At 44.6% G+C, this 16,990-nt stretch overlaps 1 protein-coding gene across 1 annotated transcript in view; it reads right to left on the bottom strand.

The window, feature by feature from the left end:
- Positions 1-2,207: 2,207 nt before the first annotated feature.
- tax1bp1a (Tax1 (human T-cell leukemia virus type I) binding protein 1a) overlaps positions 2,208-16,990 on the bottom strand; it is a 62,403-nt gene continuing 47,620 nt past the window's right edge. The window contains exons 14-19 of the mRNA XM_070436000.1: positions 10,846-10,932; positions 7,885-8,071; positions 4,816-5,018; positions 4,535-4,620; positions 3,559-4,335; positions 2,208-3,269 (exon numbers count right to left, since the gene is read on the bottom strand). Coding sequence (XP_070292101.1) covers positions 4,125-4,335; positions 4,535-4,620; positions 4,816-5,018; positions 7,885-8,071; positions 10,846-10,932 — 774 coding nt within the window. The 3' untranslated portion in view covers positions 2,208-3,269; positions 3,559-4,124. The remainder of the gene's footprint in view (positions 3,270-3,558; positions 4,336-4,534; positions 4,621-4,815; positions 5,019-7,884; positions 8,072-10,845; positions 10,933-16,990) is intronic.

Raw genomic sequence — 16,990 nt, 5'->3', positions numbered from 1 at the left:
TTTTTCTTTTTTCATTCCTCAACCCCGAGACAACCTGTCCTGTTGTCATAGGTCAAACTTTAAACAGCTAGGTGACCTCAGGTCTAGATATTCCCAGCAGCAAAAACAAAGAGACTATGGCTTTAATCCTAACTTCAGATCTGCGTCCCTAAATACATTTTGCACAGATTTCATGTTAGTGTTCAGCCCATATAGAGAAACAAAGAAACTATTGCATTTCTTCATTCCCTCTGTTCTAGGACTTCGCCCCAATGATTTCGGAATGGATTGTGCATCCTGTATTCTAGGTTATTCCAGACTGTAGTGTGAGCAGACCAGATGAGGCATCATCCTGTATTCTAGGTTATTCCAGACTGTAGTGTGAGCAGACCAGATGAGGCATCATCCTGTATTCTRRGTTMTTCCAGWYYGTWGYRTGAGSWKMYYAGATGAGGCATCATCCTGTATTCTAGGTTATTCCAGACTGTAGTGTGAGCAGACCAGATGAGGCATCATCCTGTATTCTAGGTTATTCCAGACTGTAGTGTGAGCAGACCAGATGAGGCATCATCCTGTATTCTAGGTTATTCCAGATTATAGTGTGAGCAGACCAGTTGAGGCATCATGCTCTATTCTATTCCAGTTGCCAAGTATTGTTTCTGGTTACTTTTCCATGATCATTGCCAACAGCTCTCTACTGCCAAACATTTACATTACCATGTGCCTGAGGGGGGAGGGGGGAGAGAGACTGTCATACGGTTTCATCAAAGAGGTGCGCAAACGTGTCAAGAGAACACGGGTCTCATTGCGCCTCCAGTGTGTATGTGTGTGACTGTGTATGTGTGTGAGTGTCGATGGTATGTTTTGTTTTTGTGCATGTGTTTGTCTTAAAGGGTGTATCTCCATTACACCTACAAACGTTGGTTGCCTTGCGTTGTAGACTACAGCATTCCAGTACAGTCTGTGTGAGTGTGTTGCTTCTTAGCCAAGTCTTTCTGCAGTATCTGAGCTTTTCAGCCTCTTGTGTTATTATTCCGCCTTCTCTGTTACAGTCCTCCATAGTGTTATAATATACAGCTGTCTCAAATGACACCCTATTTTTGTATACGGGGAATAGTGACATTTTAGATGAGTTCTGTGTTCTAAATGACACCCTATTCCATAAAGTGCACTACCTTTGGGCCCTGGTCAACAGTGGTGCACTGTATAGGGAATGCCATTTGGGATGCAGATAGTGTCATAACAAGGACCTTGCCCATAGCCTCCTGCTTTACAGAAGCAGTCTGATGTCCTGTCAAATTGTGTCAAGGTAAGCATGTTCTGGCCTATTTGTGATACCATGCCTTCAGAGTGGTGTAGTGTCAAAAAGTGGTGCCCGTTGGCAAAATGTTACCCCGTGCCAGGCCCGAAAACATTTCTAACCTGTTGTTCTGTGATAATGGTCTGAGTCTGATGGTACCCCAACACACACGCTTGACGGTTGCCATAACAACCCTAGGTGTGGCAAAGTGCCCCTGTATTCACAAAGCGTCTCAGAGGAAGTGCCTCGCTAAAAACAGAAGCCTTCGAAACCATAATGAATACGAGCGGGCACCTGATTCTAGAACACCACTCCTACGTGAATACAGGCCCAGCATACAACACAGACAAAAATGTCAGTGAAAGAGGAAGGTAGCATTGTTTTTGATTGTGGCTGTACAGAATGCATTCCGGAGTCTCTGTGCCAGGTTTTCCTTACTTGGAAGCCTTGGCTCCAGCGCATTTTTAGCAAGGGATCAGAGAGGGAGTTCGACAGTTCGGGATCTGTCAAACACTTGTAAACCTGTCCTCTCCCCGCAGAGATGCAGGTCACTATGGTTACAGTTTAAATACACAGTTTAACAGGGAGTCTGACGGTATTACACAGCGGGGATGTGAGGAGTACAGTACAAGCGTGTGTGAGGGGGACTATTCCGATATACTGTGTACAGTGAATGTATTGTAATGTGTGTCAAGTGCATTTAAATTATATTTTCGTATGTTAAGTGGAGAACAATGTTTCCTATTTGTACGGAGGCAACAGAGGGTGTGAGGGAGGAGACCTGTGTACTATATCAAACTGTTTTTACATAAGCTGCTGCTTCATAAATGTGAACACTATTACATTAGAAAATAAAGAGAACGTTAGCCAGAACTGTCTGAATGGGGTTGGGGGGGGTTTGACCCAGAAGATGGAATGACAATTGTATCCATTTGACAAGCGTACTTTATTTTTAATGCTCACATACAAACCTACACCCACACACTTTCAAAGGGCCRCATTTGGACATGACAGACACACGTGTGCAACTTTTGAAACCAAAAGTACAGCACTGTGGTCACATTGAAAGAACAGTAAAATCTCAGACTGACAGTAGATGACAGGAATCAAGAGACGCGCGCAAAATAAACGTACTTTGACCCAAACAAAGGAGGTAAAGATGGCAATCGTTAGAATCTTAACACGGTGAAAGAGTCCAGTAGTTTTCTATAGTGTTCATATTTCCAGTTACCTTCCCTCCAATCAACTGAAGCAGAATGGCCAGGAGAATATTAGCCTATCCAGTGAATGGAGACCAGGAAGTAAAACATCACTCTGTCATTACTAAAACATTGTCACAACAGCAATTGAAACATTTCTCCATAATAGTTCTACTTCTCATWTATATATATTTTTATTTCAGCAATAAGGCCCGAGGGGGTATATGGCCAATACACCACGACTARRGTCATTCTTTTCGCACGACGCAAYGCGGAGGTGTGCCTGGACACAGCCCTTGGTATATTGGCCATACATCACAATCCCCTGAAGTGCCTTATTGCTATTATAAACTGGTTATGAATGTAATTAGAGCAGTAAAAATAGTTGTTTTGCCATACCTGTGGTATACGGTCTAATATAGCACAGCTATCAGGGCTTGAACCACCCAGTTACACACACACACACACTATACATTCAGAATAATAAAGTATTTTTAGTGCAGTCAAATTCAAACAATAGTGCTAATTATTTTTTTGACCGTCTGACGTCTTTTGCTGACAAGAGTTTGACTCATACTGTACATTACATTGGGCTGGAGGTGCTTGAAGACCACATATCTCCTCCCAAGATCCTAACCCCCCCCCCTCCACGGTAGAAGTTTCCCCAACCCACAGATGCAGGATCAGATAAACCAAATCCTAACCTTAACCATTAGAGGGAAAACGCAAAACTGACCATTAGTGTCTAGGGGCAACTTGATCCTACTCTCCCTCCCATCCCTGGATGTCACCTGATCCTACTCTCGGTGCGAGCGTCGTGACACCTGTCCTCTCCCTCCCCATTCCCCTGGATGCTCACCTGATGATCGCTACCTCCCTCCCATCCCTGGATGTCACCTGATCCTACCTCTCCCCTCCCATCCTGGATGTCACCTGATCCTACTTGCTCCCTCCTCCATCCCTGGATGTCACCTGATCCTAACTCTCCTCCCATCCCTGGATGTCACCTGATCCTACTCTCCCTCCCATCCCTGATGTCACCTGATCCCTACTCCATCCCCTCCCATCCCTGGATGTCACCTGATCCTACTCTCCCTCCCATCCCTGGATGTCACCTGATCCTACTCTCCCTCCCATCCCTGGATGTCACCTGTTTCTACATGTGACTGGGAACAGAAACAGAAAATGAAGTCTTGTAAAGTAGCTACTATTGACAGGCTGATTAACGCAGATGAATCCTACAGATACTAAACACATGCAGTGATGATATCATCAACATGGGACAAAACCAAAGAGCTCCAAGGCTCCGAAACCTCACGCAAAACATATTTCTTTTGTAATTTCCCTAAACTGACAAACTCCCCCTTATACAAAGTTATACACACACTCCGTGATGTTTTTGAAAGGTAGCATGTTCTCGTGGAAGTGTGTGAGGCCAGGGCTGGAGTTAATTTAATTTCAATTTACAACATAAAGTGCAATTTACCCCCATTGATTTTTCTCATCTTGATTTGGAATCTCCCTTCTTGGTCCGAGTTAAATTTGAATGAAATCATCTCGACCCCCATTTGAGTAAATGTTCCTTTATTCTTCTTTACATCCCTTAWTCCAAACCTTCCCTTTCACACACACCCCCATCTGCCCTGCTACTCCATGTTGGCGAAGTTTAGCACATGGCCGTCAAAGTGTGTGAGCACGTGCTTCTGGAAGAGCTGCTGATGGCAGTGGAGGGGGAACTGCTCAGAGCACACAGGACACACCTTCCAGTGGCTCTCCACGTGCTGCTCAAAGCTACGCTGCTCAAAATGGGGCGGGAAGATCACCTCGCACAACGGACAGCGCTTGTGGACCTCACCACTGAGTGGAGGGAGAAAGACCATATAAACGAGGGGAGAGAGAAGGATCAGAGTGGGCAGAGAAGGAGCAGAAGGGGGAGAGAGAGCAAGAGGGAGCAGAGAGAGCAAGAGGGAGCAGAGAGGGGGGGAGAAAGAGTGTTGGGTTAGCTGGGATAGTATTTTGTGTATTGTCTGTGTGGAGGGTCATGTGTGTGTGTTACCTGGGGTCGAAACAGAAGCTGCCCCTGTTGGCGGTAAGTCTGCTGCTGGCCTGATGATTGCAGGCAGGCTGCTCCCCATCACCGACCTACAGTATAGAGACACACACCTCACTGACGGCTCTCTCCTCAGTTTAATAGTGTGTTAATAGAGCTAGAGGATGTGTGATGTCCTCCCAATAAGGGAACAGAACAAGTCAGCCCTATACATTGATCTAACACAGTTTTGCGTTTCCCTCCCTAATGTTTGAGGTGAGGATGTGTGTGTGTGTGTGTGAACTCACGTTGCGTGGCTCCTCGGGGGAGTGTTCCAGTCCGTCGGGGGGGCTCATGCTTCGTGAGGAGGAGGGCTGGATGCAGACCACCTCTCTCTCCCAGTCTGCACCTGCACACGGGGTCGGGGAGGTGGCCGGAGGGGCGCACGCACCAGGGGCCTCAGGAGGGGGGCGGAGCATCTGCTCCGGGGACAGGGCGCCGTCTGCCCCGTCTGGACAAAACACAACAACACAGGAAACAGGAAGTGTTTAAGAGTGTGTGTGCAGAAGATGTCAACCAATCTCTCCAAGAAGAGGACAGGACAGGGCTGAAATGAAAGATATGAGAGGGAGAGATGGAACCCAAGAGACCTGAAGGCTGTGAAATGGAGGCAGAGAAGAGAGGGAACCAAGAGAGACAGACAGGGCTGAAATGGAGAAGAAGAGAGAGACGCAAACAGAGACAGGACAGGGCTGAAATGGAGAAGAAGGGAGGACCAAGAGAGACAGACAGGGCTGAAATGGAGAAGAGCGGAGACCAAGAAGAGACAGACAGGGCTTGAAATAGGAGAAGAGAGGGAGACAGCAGAGAGACAGACAGGGCGAAATGGAAGAGAGAGGAGAGATGGAGACCAAGAGACCTGACAGGGCGTGAAATAGGAGGCGAGAGAAGAGAGGGAGACCAAGAGGAGACAGACAGGCTGAAATGGAGAGAGAGAAGAAGTAGAGGGAGAGCAAGAGAGAGACAGCACAAGGGCTTAAATGGAGGCGAGAGGGAGACCAAGAGAGACAGACAGGGCTGAAAATGGACAGGCGTGAGGGCAGAACCAAGAGAGACAGACAGGGCTGAAATGGAGAAGAGAGGGAGACCAAGAGAGACAGACAGGGCTGAAATGGAGGAGAGAGAGAAGAGAGGGAGACCAAGAGAGACAGACAGGGCTGAAATGGAGGAGAGMGAGAAGAGAGGGAGACCAAGAGACAGACAGGGATGAACTGGAAGAGAGGGAGAGATGGGTAGCCTGGGAGCGATAGAAAAGAAGCTGGGAAATAGAAACACAGTGTAGATAATACTAGATAGAGACAGTATTGAGAGATGGAGACCAAGAGAGACAGGCTCCCAGGCTGCCCATGTCTAAGATAGAATCAGACGGATAGAACAGAAGCTGGGACATAGAAACACAGTGTAGACAATGCTAGATAGAGACAGTACTGAGAGATTACAGCCAGAGACAGACGGATCAGACACACTACATTGCCAAAAGTATGTTGACACCCAACATTTCATTAAAAAATCATGGGCATTAATATGGAGTTGCTGCTATAACAGCCTCCACTCTTCTGGGAAGGCTTTTCACCAGATGTTGGAACATTGCTGCTGGGACTTGCTTCCATTTAGCCACAAGACCATTAGTGAGGTCGGGCACTTATATTGGGTGATTAGGCCTGGATCGCAGTCGGCGTTCCAATTCATCCCAAAGGTGTTCGATGGGGACGAGGTCAGGGCTCTGTGCAGGCCAGTCAAGTTCTTCCACATCGATCTCGACAAACCATTTCTGTATGGACCTCGTTTTGTGCACGGGGCATTGTCATGCTGAAACAGGAAAGGGCCTTCCCCAAACTGTTGCCACAAAGTTGGAAGCACAGMATCGTCCATAATGTTGCATGCTGTAGCGTTAAGATTTCCCTCCACTGGAACTAAAAAGCCCCAGACCATTATTCCTCCTCCACCAAACTTTACAGTTGGCACTATGCATTGGGGCAGGTAGCATGGGCTCCATCAAACCCAGAGTTGTCTGTCAGACGGTGAAGTGTGATTCATCACTCCAGAGAACGCATTTCCACTGCTCCAGAGTCCAATGGCAGTGAGCTTTACGCCGACGCTTGGCATTGTGATCTTACATGGAACTCAAACCGGCTAAAATAYATTTATTGTGTCCCCCTACACCAAACGCGATCACGACACACAGGTTAAAATATCAAAACAAACTCTGAACCAATGACATTAATTTGGGGACAGGTCGAAAAGCATTAAACATTTATGGCAATTTAGCTAGTTAGCTTGCACTTGCTAGCTAATTTGTCCTATTTAGCTAGCTTGCTGTTGCTGGCTAATTTGCCCTGGGATATAAACATTAGGTTGTTATTTTACCTGAAATGCACAAGGTCCTCTACTCCGACAATTAATCCACACATAAAACGGTCACCCGAATCGTTTCTAGTCATCTCTCCTTCTTCCAGGCTTTTTCTTCTTTGAACTTATATGGTGATTGGCATCTAAACTTTCATAGTATTACTACGACGACCAGCAAAACAGTTAGTCTTTCAATCACCCACGTGGGTATAACCAATGAGGAGATGGCACGTGGATACCTGCTTCTATAAACCAATGAGGAGATGGGAGAGACTGGACTTGCAGCGCGATCTGCATCAGAAATAGAAAGGACTTCTATTTTAGCCGTTGGCAACGCAGACGCTCGTTGACGTGTGCGAGCAGTGTGGGTACAATAATTGAATAACATAGATTTCWAAATTTATTTTACACCTCTCGCGCACGCAACGCGAGCGGTGTAGTCAGGGTATTAGGCTTGTGTGCGGCTGCTCGGCCATAGAAACCCATTTCATGAAGCTCCCGACGAACAGCTCTTGTGCTGCCGTTGCTTCCAGAGGCAGTTTGGAACTCGGTAGTGAGTGTTGCAACCGAGGACAGAGGATTTTTACACGCTACGCACTTCARCACTCGCCGGTTCCATTCTGTGAGCTTGTGTGACCTATCACTTCGCGGCTGAGCCGTTGTTGCTGCTAAACATTTCCACTTCACAATAACAGCACTTACAGTGGACCGGGGCAGCTCTAGCAGGACAGAAATTTGACAAACTGACTAGTTGGAAAGGTGGCATCCTATGACGGTGCCACATTGAAAGTCACTGAGCTCTTCAGTAAGGCCATTCTACTGCCAATGTTTGTCTATGGCGATTSCATGGCGGTGTGCTCGATTTTATACACATGTCAGCAATGGGTGTGGCTGAAATAGCCGAATCCACTCATTTGTCCACATACTTTTTACATGTAGTGTAGCTGGGTGTGGGGGGTGGGTCTCACCTCGAGTGTTGTCGGTGGAGTAGGGGTTCCCGTACTGCAGCTCTGCAGGTCTCTGGGGTACCAGGGGGGGTGGGGAGGGGTCTTGGGGGTAGGGAAGTGGGTAGCGCAGCAACACAKGCTGTTTGACCTCTGACCCCTGACCATCAGCCTCCTGCTCCCTCTGTCGGCCCTGACACTGCTGCAGCTCCTGGCATGGGGAGAAGATGGCCAAGTGAAGACGACTTAAAACAAATTATTGGAAAAGAAATTAGCACCGAATAAAACAAAGAAAACCAGGTAATCAGACGGTGCTTGTCTTTTCAATCATTTATGGTTTGTTTGTTTGATTGGTGGATTAAATGTATTGGATAATTAAAAGYAGTATGCTGCTCCTGCCGGAGACAACATTGACATAAAAAATGATTGAGGATAAAAACAAAGTCTGAAGGCTTATTTCTATTGAGGTCCAGCAACAAAACCAATGTCAAGGGGCGTGGTTTCATCTTGACATTACCCGACTTKAACAGTTAGAGGCCTTAACTGACACAATAACAAAGGGTCACCTCAACTCTGTTTTGGTAAAAAGCTGAGGGATGGGCCTGGAGAAATGGTACCACTCTCAAATTCATAGACAGAGCTATGGATGCAAGGACTGACCATCCATATCGAAATGATAGTCTGAACAATGTTTTCAGGCTATACAGTGTTTGTTTACATTTACATTGTTAACAAWCATTGGAGTAAAACAAGCCTTATGTTGGGTTTTGATGGGGTTCGACAGTTGAACTAAACTCATGAGACATTTAGAAGTTATATTCTTCAAGAATCAATGAGTATATATCATGAATTAAGTCCAGGATGGATGTAGCAACTAAGGACTAAGGATTCTAGCTTTAACCCATTACAGTCTTAGCCCTAAGCTTTATGGAATTGTTTTAAAGAAGGTCATGACTCATACCAAGGATAATTTTGCTATTTCATTTTGAATTTTAATACCCCTTTAAGTATCAAAAAAAGATATACAAATTTGGCCTTTGCTATTAGCCCATACAAAGCCCATACAAACCCAACAGATTCACTACATGGAACAACAGCTAGTCCCCCCACAAAAATCAAAAGGACGTTTATTCTGAAGTGTCTGTCCTATATCTGAGAGATATAAGAAAGATCAGGAAACATTAAATATTTTTACTGTATTTAACCCCTTATTTTTGGCACTAAACATTCTCCATATATACAGTACCAGTCAACAGTTTGGACACAGCTACTCATCCAAGGGTTTGGAATGAGTTGGACCGCAGAGTGAAGGAAAAGCAGCCAACAAGTGCTCATCATATGTGGGAACTCCTTCAAGACTGTTGGAAAAGCATTCCAGGTGAAGCTGGTTGAGAGTGCCAAGTGTGCAAAGCAGTCATCAAGGCAAAGGGTGGCTACTTTGAAGAATCTCAAATCTCAAATATATTTTGATTAACAATTGTTTGGTTACATCATTCCATATGTGTTATTTCATAGTTTTGATGTCTTCACTATTATTCTACAATGTAGAAAATAGTACAAATTATGAAAAACCCTGGAATGAGTAGGTGTGTCCAAACCTGACTGGTACTGTACTTCCATTCATTTTTTCAACTGGTACCGGGGGACCTTCAGAGGAGTCTTGTGAGACCTGTGGGCCTCCTAGAGCAAAACATGTACGTGTTCGTGAGAGTCTCACCTTTCCACAGAGGGGTCATATTATTGTGTGGCCCAAACTGTTCGGACRCTACAGACAGAAGATGGCAGATCGTCTGTACCGACTTCAGACGAGTCCCAATACACTTGTGGGGGCCATAGAGCAAAACGAAGCATGCCGTCGTGAGTCTCATCTTTCCATAGAGGGGTCAWAATAGTTTGTGGCAAACCGTTCAGACAATTTTGTGAAAAGACCTATTTTCTTTCTCCTCCCCCCTCTTTCTTCCTCCCCCTCTCTTGATAAACTAGATAAACTGCACTAATGAAGTTAACATTTAAACGAGGCTAACCACGGGGTGAAACAAACACAGAGGATGACATTTGCACCATTTAATGGTTAGTGTGTCATGGCAGTACAGTATCATTAGTTGGAATCTAGAAATTGGGGGAGAGGGAGGAAGCTATATAAATAGTAGTAGGTTGGTAAATTCAGTGCTTTTGGTAGGCTTATTATGGGGYGGCAGGTAGCCTAGTGGTTAGAGCGTTGCGCCAGTAACCGAAAGGCTGCTRGATCGAATCCCCGAGCTGACAAGGTAAAAATCTGTCGTTCTGCCCCTTAAGGAGATGTGTATCTAAAGTTCCATGCATAACACTTGTATTTTCATCAACATTTATAATGAGTATTTCTGTAAATTGATGTGGCTCTCTGCAAAATCCCCGGATGTTTTGGAAGCAAAACATTACTGAACGTAACGCGCCTCGAACAAAACATACATGTATTGTGTAACATGAAGTCCTATGAGTGTCATCTGATGAAGATCATCAAAGGTTAGTGATTCATTTTATCTCTATTTATGCTTTTTGTGACTCCTCTCTTTGGCTGGAAAAATGGCTGTGTTTTTCTGTRGCTATGTACTGACCTAACATAATCGTTTGGTGTGCTTTCGTCGTAAAGCCTTTTTGAAAATCTGACACGTTGGCTGGATTCACAACAAGTGTAGCTTTAATTTGGTGTATTGCATGTGTGATTTCATGAAAGTTTAATTTTTATAGTAATTTATTTGAATTTGGCGCTCTGCATTTCCACGCTAGCGTCTCACATATCCCAGAGAGGTTAACGGGGCCGTTGTTACCCGGTAGGCCGTCATTGTAAATAATAATTTGTTCTTCACTGACTTGTCAAGTTAAATAAAGGTTAAATGTAAAACAATATATATTATATAAATATAATATAAACTCTTGCAGGCTTCTGTAGTAGCTCTATGAAAGCACTTAATAAAAACTGTTATAACTGGTGAATGTTCATAGTACCTCCTTGAGTTGSTTCTTCTCTCTGAGGGCCTGAGCCAGACTCTCCTTCAGCTCTGTCACCTCCATGGCCCTCTCTACCATCTGGATCTACACAGAGGAAACATTAGACAAAACACTAGACAAAACATTGTACGCATTGGCCACAAGGGAAAGAGAACTTACAGATGTAGCCTTTAATAAGTCATCATGTATATACCATCCCAGACATAACCTACTCTAGTGCACTGGGGTGAATGTAAATCAAACACGTGTAGATATATATCTCTCTCAGAAATTACTCTCACCCCTTGACTTTGTTTTACATTTTGTTGTGTTATTAAAATGGGATTAAAATGGATTTGTCATTTTTTTTGTCAATAAGCTACACAAAATACTCTGTAATGTCAAAGTAGAAGAAAAAGTCTAACATTTTGTAAAAATGTATGGAAAATAAAACACTAATATATCTTCATTAAGTATTCAACCCCCTGAGTCTATACATGTTAGAATCACCTTAGGCAGTTATTAAAGCTGTGAGTCTTTCTGGGTAAGTCTCTAAGAGCTTTAAACACCTGGATTGTACAATATTTGTACATTATTCTTTTTTTAAACCTTCAAGCTCTGTCAAGTTGGTTGTTGATCATTTCTAAACGGCCATTTTCAAGTCTTGCCACAGATGTTCAAGACAATTTAAGTCAAAGCTSTAACTAGGCCACTCAGGAACATACAATGTCATCTTGGTAAGCTCCAGTGTATATTTAGCCTTGTGTTTTAGGTTATTGTACTGCTGAAAGGTGAATTTGTCTCCMAGCGTCTTGTCTTCTAGGATTTTGCTTTAATGCCTTATTGCAAACAGGATGCATGTTTTGGAACATTTSTATTCTGTACTGGCTTCCTGTTTTTCATCTGTCTTATAGGTTAGCCATTAACTCTAACTGTTTTAAAGTCACCATTGGCCTCATTGTGAAATCCCTGAGCGGTTTCCTTCCTCTCCGTCAACTGTTAAGAAGGACACCYGTATCTTTCTAGTGACTGGGTGTATTGATACACCATCCAAAGTGTAATTAATAACACTTTAGGTGCCCTTCTTTGCAAGGCATCGGAAAACCTCCCTGGTCTTTSTGGTTGAATCTGTGTTTGAAATTCACTGCTCGACCGAGGGACCTTATAGATAATTGTATGTGTAGGGTACAGAGATGAGGTAGTCCATGCAACTTACTATGTGACTTGTTAAGCACATTTTTACTCCTGAACTTATTTAGTCTTGCCATAACAAAGGGGTTGAATACTTATTGACTCAAGACATTTACGCTTTCCATTTTTTATGAATTTGTAAATTATGGGATATTGTGTGTAGGCTATTGACACAAAATCAAAATTTCATCCATTTTAAATTCCATCTGTAACACAAATTTTTGGGGAGAAAGCCAAGGGGTGTGAATACTTTCTGAAGGCACTGTGTGCACATTGTTAAGTTACAGCCTTATACTACCTCAATCTCCACACAATAGCCCATAATGACAAAGCAAAAACAGRTTTTTAGAAATGTTTTGTATTCAGACCCTTTGCTCTGAGACCCAAAATTGAGCTCAGGTGCATCCCCAGTGGCGCAACGGTCTAAAGCACTGCATCTCACTACAGTACCTGGTTCGAATCAAGGCTGTATCACATCTGGCCATGATTGGGAGTCCCATAGGGCGGCGAACAATTGGTCCAGCATCGTCCAGGTTTGGCCGGTGTGGGCCGTCATTGTAAATAAGAATTTGTTTTTAACTGACTTGATTAGTTAAACAAAAGATAAATACATTTTTTTTATTTTTTATCCTGTTTCCATTGAGCATCCTTGAGATGTTTCTACAACTTGATTGTAGTCCACCTGTGGTAAATTCAATTATTTGGACATGATTTGGAAAGGCACACACCTGTCTATGTTAGGTCCAACAGTTGACAGTGAGTGCATTTCAGATCAAAAACTAATCCATGAGGTCGAGAGAAATTGTCCATAGAGCTCCGAGACAGGATTGTGTTGAGCCACAGATCTGGGGAAGGTACCAAAACATTTCAGCAGCATTGAAGTCCCCAAGAAACACAGTGGCCTCCATCATTCTTAAATGGAAGAAGTTGGAACCACCAAGACTCTTCCTAGAGCTGGCCGAACTGAGCAATCGGGGGAGAAGGCCTTGGTCAGGGAGGTGACCAAGAACCCGATGGTAACTCTACAGAGCTCCAGAGTTCCTAAGTAAAGATGGGAGAACCTTGCAGAAGGACAACCATCTCTGCAGAACTCCACCAATCAACCTTAATGGTAGAGTGGCCAGACTGAAGCCACTCCTCAGTAAAAGGTACATGACAGCCCGCCTGGAGTTTACCTAAAGACTCTCAGACCATGAGAAACAAGATTCTCTGGTCTGATGAAACCAAGATTGAATTGGAATGCCAAGCGTCAGTCTGGAAGAACCCTGGCACCATCCCTACAGTGAAGCATGGTGGTGCAGCATCATGCTGTGGGGATGCTTTTCAGCGGAAGGTACTGGGAGACTAGTCAGGATCAAGGGAAAGATGAACGGAGCGAAGTACAGAAAGATCCTTGATGAAAACTGCTCCAGACGCTCAGGACCTCAGACTGTGTGAAGGTTCACCTTTCAACAGGACAACGACCCTAACCACACAGCCAAGACAAGCAGGAGTGGCTTCAGGACAAGTCTTTGAATGTCCTTGAGGGGCCCAGTCAGAGCCCGGACTGAACCCGATCAAACATCTCTGGAGAAACCTGAAAATAGTTGTACAGCAACTCCCCATCCAACCTGACAGCGCTTGAGAGGATCTGCACAGAAGAATGGGAGAAACTCCCCAAAAACATGTGTGCCAAGCTTGTAGCGTCATACCCAAGAAGACGCAATGTAATCGCTGCCAAAGGTGCTTCAACAAAGTGCTGAGTAAAGGGTCTGAATACTTACAGTATGTAAATGTTATATTTCAGTAAAAAYRTATTTTTTTACATTTTCAAGACTTWAAAAAAAATCTGTTTTTGCTTTGTCATTATGGGGTATTGTGTGTAGATTAATGAGGACACCTCTTCACATGACTGGATTCTGCTATTTCAGCAACACCCGTGGTGACAGGTGTATATAATCGAGCACACAGCCATGCGATCTCCATAGACAAACATTAGCAGTAGAATGGCCTTACTGAAGAGCTCAGTGACTTTCAACGTGGCTCCGTCATCAGATGCCACCTTTCCAACAGGTCAGTTTGTCAAATTTCTGCCCTGCTAGAGTTTCCCCGGTCAACTGTAAGTGCTGTTATAGTGAAGTGGAAAGTCTAGGAGCAACAAAACGGCTCAGCCGCAAAGTGGTAGGCCACACRAGCTCACAGAACAGGACCGCCGAGTCCTGAAGCGCATAAAAATCGCCTGTCCTCGGTTGTAACACTCACTAYAGAGTTCCAAACTGCCTCTRGAAGCAACGTCAGCACAAGAACTGTTAGTTGGGAGCTTCATGAAATGAGTTTCCATGGCTGAGCTGCCGCACACAARCCTAAGTTCACCATGCTCAATACCAAGCTTCGGCTGGAGAGGTGTAAAGCTCGCCACCATTGGACTCTGGAGCAGTGGAAATGCGTTCTATGGAGTGATGAATCACGCGTCGCCATCACTCCAGAGACTGGGGCAGCTCTAGCAATTCTATGCTTTCAAATTTGTGGAAACTGTTTGGGGAAGGCCCTTTCCTGTTTCAGCATGACAATGCCCTGTGCACAAAGCGAGGTCCATACAGAAATGGTTTGTCGAGATCGGTGTGGAAGAACTTGACTGGCGTGCACAGAGCCCAGACCAAAACACCATCGAACACCTTTGGGATGAATTGGAATGTTGACTGCGAGCCGGGCCTCACTAATGATCTTGTGGTTGAATGGAAGCAAGTCCCTGCAGCAATGTTCCAACATCTAGTGGAAAGCCTTCCCAGAATAGTGTAGGCTGTTATGACAAATCCATATTAATGCCCATGATTTTGGAATTACATTTTTGACGAGCAGGTCTCCCTCTCAATTCTCTCCCTTGCTCTATGCCTCGTTTTTATTATCTCCTTCCTTCCCCTCGTTTTCCTTCTATCCTCCCTTCACCTCTTATGCATCTCCTCTACTCCTCTTCACTGTGTGTGTGTCTCTCTCTCCGGACCATCAGGGCTAGGGTTACTAACTGTGTCTGTGTATTTACCTCTCTCCGGACCATTAGGGCTAGGGTTACTAACTGTGTCTGTGTATTTACCTCTCTCTGGACATTAGCGCTAGGTTTACTAACAACTGGTCTGTGTATTTACCTATCTCCGGCCATAGGGCTAGGGTTACTAACTGTGTGTTACCTCTCTCCGGACCATCTAGGGCTAGGGTTACTAACTGTGTATCTGTTTATGTTCTCTCTCTCGGACCATTAGGGATAGGGTTACTAACTGTGTTGTGTATTTACCTCTCTCCGGACCATTAGGTAGGGTTACTAATGTGTCTGTGTATTTTAGCCTCTCTCCGGACCATTATGGGCTAGGGTTACTAACTGTGTCTGTGTATTTAGCCTCTCTCCGGACCATTAGGGCTAGGGTTACTAACTGTGTCTGTGTATTTGCCTCTCCGGACCATTAGGGCTAGGGTTACTAACTGTGTCTGTGTATTATTGCTCTCTGCCTTAGGGCTAGGGTTACTAACTGTGTCTGTGTATTTGCCTCTCTCCGGACCATTAGGGCTAGGGTTACTAACTGTGGCTGTGTATTTACTCTCTCGACCATTAGGGCTAGGGTTACTAACGTGTCTGTTGTATTTACCTCTCTCCGGACATTAGGGCTAGGGTTTAACTTGTACTGTGTATTTTACTCTCTCCGGACCATTAGGGCTAGGGTTAACTAATGTGTCTGTGTATTTACCTCTCTCCGGACCATTAGGGCTAGGGTTACTAACTGTTGTATTTACCTCTCTCGGACATTAGGCTAGGGTTACTAACTGTGTCTGTGTTATTTACTCTCTCCGGACCATTAGGGCTAGGGTTACTAACTGTGTCTGTGTCATTTACCTCTCCGGACTTAGGGCTAGGGTTATAACTGTGTCTGTGTATTTCTCTCCGGACATTAGGGCTAGGGTTACTAACTGTGTTGTGTATTTACCTCTCATCGGACACATTAGTGCTAGGGTTACTAACTGTGTCTGTGTATTTACCTCTCTCCGGACCATTAGGCTAGGGTTACTAACTGTGTCTGTGTATTTACCTCTCTCCGGACCATTAGTGGCAGGGTTACTAACTGTGTTGTGTATTCTTATCTCTCGGACCATTAGGGCTAGGGTTACTAACTGTGTATTTACCTCTCTCCGGACCATTAGGGCTAGGGTACTAACTGTGTATATTACCTCTTCCGGACCATTAGGGCTAGGGTTACTAACTGTGTTGTGTATTTACTCTCTCCGGACCATTGGGCTAGGGTTAACTAATGTGTATTTAACTTCTCCGGACCATTAGGTTAGGGTAATAAACTGTGTATTTACCTCTCTCCGGACCATTAGGCTAGGGTTACTAAACTGTGTATTTACCTCCTCTCGGACCATTAGGCTAGGGTTACTAACTGTTGTGTTTATCTCTCCGGACCATTAGGTGAGGGTTACTAACTGTGTCGTATTTACTCTCTCCGGACCATTAGGGTAGGTTACTAACTGGTCTGTGTATTTCTCTCCGGACCATTAGGGCTAGGGTTACTAACTGTGTCTTGTATTTACCTCTCTCCGGACCATTAGGGCTAGGGTTACTAACTGTGTATTTACTCTCTCCGGACCATTAGGGCTAGGTTTACTAACTGTGTCTGTGTATTTACCTCTCTCCGGACCATTAGGGCTAGGGTTACTAACTGTGTCTTGTATTACCTCTCTCCGGACCATTAGGCTAGGGTTACTAACTGTGTCTGTGTATTTACTCTCTTCCGGACACTAGGCTAGGTTTACTAACTGTGTCTGTGTATTTACCTCTCTCGGACCATTAGGGCTAGGGTTACTAACTGTGTCTGTGTATTACCTCTCTCCGGACCATTAGGGCTAGGTTTACTAACTGTGTCTGTGTATTTTACCTCTCCGACCATTAGGTAGGGTTATAACTGTGTCTGTGTATTACCTCTCTCTGGACCATTAGGGCTAGGGT

Source organism: Salvelinus sp. IW2-2015, linkage group LG30 (assembly GCF_002910315.2).
Source record: "Salvelinus sp. IW2-2015 linkage group LG30, ASM291031v2, whole genome shotgun sequence".
NCBI lineage: Eukaryota > Metazoa > Chordata > Actinopteri > Salmoniformes > Salmonidae > Salvelinus > Salvelinus sp. IW2-2015.
Note: the sequence above shows the minus strand (reverse complement) of the source record. Positions and strands in the feature narration are given on the sequence as shown.